At 49.3% G+C, this 3,003-nt stretch overlaps 1 protein-coding gene across 2 annotated transcripts in view; it reads left to right on the top strand.

Annotated features, from left to right (window-relative positions):
* The first annotated feature begins 2,535 nt into the window (after window positions 1-2,535).
* Window positions 2,536-3,003, top strand: part of METTL5 (methyltransferase like 5) — a 4,164-nt gene continuing 3,696 nt past the window's right edge. Inside the window, exons 1-2 of one of the 2 annotated variants that reach the window (XM_011945912.1) lie at window positions 2,536-2,599; window positions 2,828-2,979. In XM_011945912.1, the coding sequence (XP_011801302.1) occupies window positions 2,871-2,979 (109 nt within the window). In that variant the 5' untranslated portion in view covers window positions 2,536-2,599; window positions 2,828-2,870. Of the gene's footprint in view, window positions 2,686-2,827; window positions 2,980-3,003 lie in introns of both variants that reach the window. The other variant, XM_011945913.1, reaches the window with a different exon arrangement.

Raw genomic sequence — 3,003 nt, 5'->3', positions numbered from 1 at the left:
GCTCCTCCAGGGAGAGTGAGGGAATAGACTGCTGCGACTGCTCGGCCCGCCCAACTCTCGCGATACCCGGAGCGTCCGCGTTCCTCCGCCCGCAGCCCCGCCCCTGCACACGCCCCCTCGGGCTGCAGAGCCTTCTCCCCGCCCTCCCGCCTGGGTGCCTCTGGACCAAGCTAGGCTCCCAACTTTCTAAGTTAAGAGCTACTGAAATAAAGGACTCACCTTATAGGAAGTCTTTAATAAGGGCAATTATTTCTTTATTTGCATAGACTACAGGAATTATTCACATCATCTTTCAGATGTACTTTAGGCATCTGCATTTTGTTTAAGATGTACATTCCTATTGTTATCAAAGTCCAGCAGGCGACAGAGTGAGACCCCCAACTTAAGGAAAACAAAAACTGTAGGAAGAGCAATCCAAAGAAAAACAGAAGGCCGGGCGCAGTGGCTCACACCTGTAATCCCAGCACTTTGGGAGACCGAGGCAGGTGGATTACTTGAGGTCAGGAGTTTGAGATGAGCCTGGCTGACATGGTGAAACCCTGTCTCTACTGAAAATACAAAAATTAGCTGGGCGTGGTGGCGCACGCCTGTAATACCAGCCACTCGGGAGTCTGAGGTAGGAGAACCGCTTGAATCCAGGAGACAGAGGTTGTAGTCCGCCAAGATCACGTCACTGCACTCCAGCCTGGGAGACAAAGCGAAACTCCTTCTCAAAAAACAGTAACAACATCAAAGAAGAACAGGGGTGTTTCCAATCCATAACCGTGTGTTTGAAATGAATAAAAACATAATTAAGACAGGTTATTTTACAGTCCTGGTCTTCTACATTAGTTAAGTATGTCACGATCATCATATAACAGTGATAAATTTGCTCAATAATTTTATGAATCACTAAATTATAAACTAAATAAAACTTTATGTATTAACTTTACATGCTAAAACTTTGTATGCTTTAACTCATTTGATTCTCATAACAGAAAACTTTGAATTCTACCATTCCTAGGAAGTAGCAGCCTCAGACATTTCTCTACTTCGTCATCATCCATTCACTCTTTTTCTTCTTCCTTTAATAATGCAAAGAGGTGTCCATCCACAGGCTTAAACACAGTCCTGCAATCCTTTTACTTAACCACTGGATCCTGCCTTCTCAGGATCCCAACTCTATCCAATATCCTCTTGTATTTTTGACACCTCTCTACTAGCTCAATGCTTGTCAGAATTTGTCTCCTCCTGTCTTAAAAATAATTGAAAAAACAATAAAGCTTCCCCCATTACTAAGCATCAACCATTCTCTTCTTTTCGTAGGCCACCTTTCTCTTTCTCTTTTCTTTTTCTTTTTTTCTTTTTCTTTTTTTTTTTTTTTTTTGAGGCAGGGTCTCACTGTCGACCAGGCTGGAGTGCAGTGATGCAATTTCAGATCACTGGAAGCTTTGCATCCCGGGTTCAAGCGATTTTCCCACCCCAGCCACGGGAGCAGCTGGGACCACAGGCTCGCGCCATCACACCCAGCTAATTTTTGTATTTTTAGTACAAGGTCTCCTTACGTTGCCCAGGCTGGTCTCAAACTCTGGTCTCAAGCGCTCCGCCCATCTAGGCCTCCCAAAATGCTCGGATTACAGGAGTGACCACTGCGTCTGGGGCCACGTTTAATTGTTCATATTTACTCTTTCTTCTTTCTAAACTTCCATTCGCTCCACAATCTGCTACAACTTGATTTCTGCTCCTACTTTATGAAGCTCGACCTCTTTCCAGTATTTGACACCACTACCTATTCTTTCATTTCCACTCTTTTTTTTTTTTTTTTCTGAGACGGAGTCCCGCTCTGTTGCCCAGGCTGGAGTGCAGGGGCAAGATCTCGGCTCACTGCAAGCTCCACCTCCCGGGTTCACGCCATTCTCCCGTCTCAACCTCCCGAGTAGCTGGGACTACAGGAGCCCGCCACCACGCCCGGCTAATTTTTTTGTATTTTTAGTAGAGACAGGGTTTCACCATGTTAGCCAGGATAGTCTCGATCTCCTGACCTCGTGATTCGCCTGCCTCAGCCTCCCAAAGTGCTAGGATTACAGGCGTGAGCCGCCGCGCCAGGCCCCTCCACTATCTCTTCTTTGGGTTTCTTTGACATCACCACTTCTGTGAGAATTGCAAGTGACACAAATGACCTAAAAATTGGGAAACAAAGTTAGAATAAAGTAAGGCATGAGAATGGCGAAGGAGGTAAAGGTGAATGGAGATCGCTACTTTTTGAGCCGAGACTTGGGAAACAAGAAGAGTCACTCTGGGCCATACAACAAAGTGACTGTGACTTTCTCTTCCGCATCCCTTTCACTCTGTCTTTCCCCATCCTTTGAGGGTCCGCAGGTACTCATGGCAAACTAGAGGGTAACGAGCAGGCGACAGGCGGCGAGGACTGGCCGTGGGTCAGCGAGTAGCGCAGGCTTTGCAGGTGGAGGGGATGGGGTAATGAGGCCCCCAGGTGGCCAGCGGAACCCCGGCTCCGAACAAAAGTTGCAGCTCGGCGCCGGGCCGCTGGGCGGCGAGCGCGTGCGCGCGTGCGGACTGGCGCTTCCGGCCCCGGCCGAGGTGCGGGTCGGCCCAAGAGGTGTGTTGTCGTGGCGCGAGGGATCCTGGGGCTGCTCTAGCCACGCGCCGCCGCCGTCTCCTGGGGTGGTGTGGGTTACCCGGGAGGTGGGTCAGAGGCTCGTCCCGTGCCCTGCATCCCGGCGTCTCCTTAGGGTGCGTCTTCGGGTCCGGCCAGCGGTGCTGAAAAGAAGGAGAAGGTTGGGGGTAGGGAGGAAACAAGATCCCAGTTCAATAGATTTCTCCGCAGATCCTGTGCCTTCAAACCCTACGAGTCCATACTTTAAAACAAAATGAAGAAATTAAGGCTTAAGGAACTAGAGAGTCGCCTGCAACAAGTGGATGGATTCGAAAAGCCCAAGCTACTTCTAGAACAGTATCCTACCAGGCCGCACATTGCAGGTAGGGCGGCTGGTTCACCACGCC

Source organism: Colobus angolensis, unplaced genomic scaffold (genome assembly GCF_000951035.1).
Source record: "Colobus angolensis palliatus isolate OR3802 unplaced genomic scaffold, Cang.pa_1.0 Scaffold247, whole genome shotgun sequence".
NCBI classification, from domain to species: domain Eukaryota; kingdom Metazoa; phylum Chordata; class Mammalia; order Primates; family Cercopithecidae; genus Colobus; species Colobus angolensis.
Note: the sequence above shows the minus strand (reverse complement) of the source record. Positions and strands in the feature narration are given on the sequence as shown.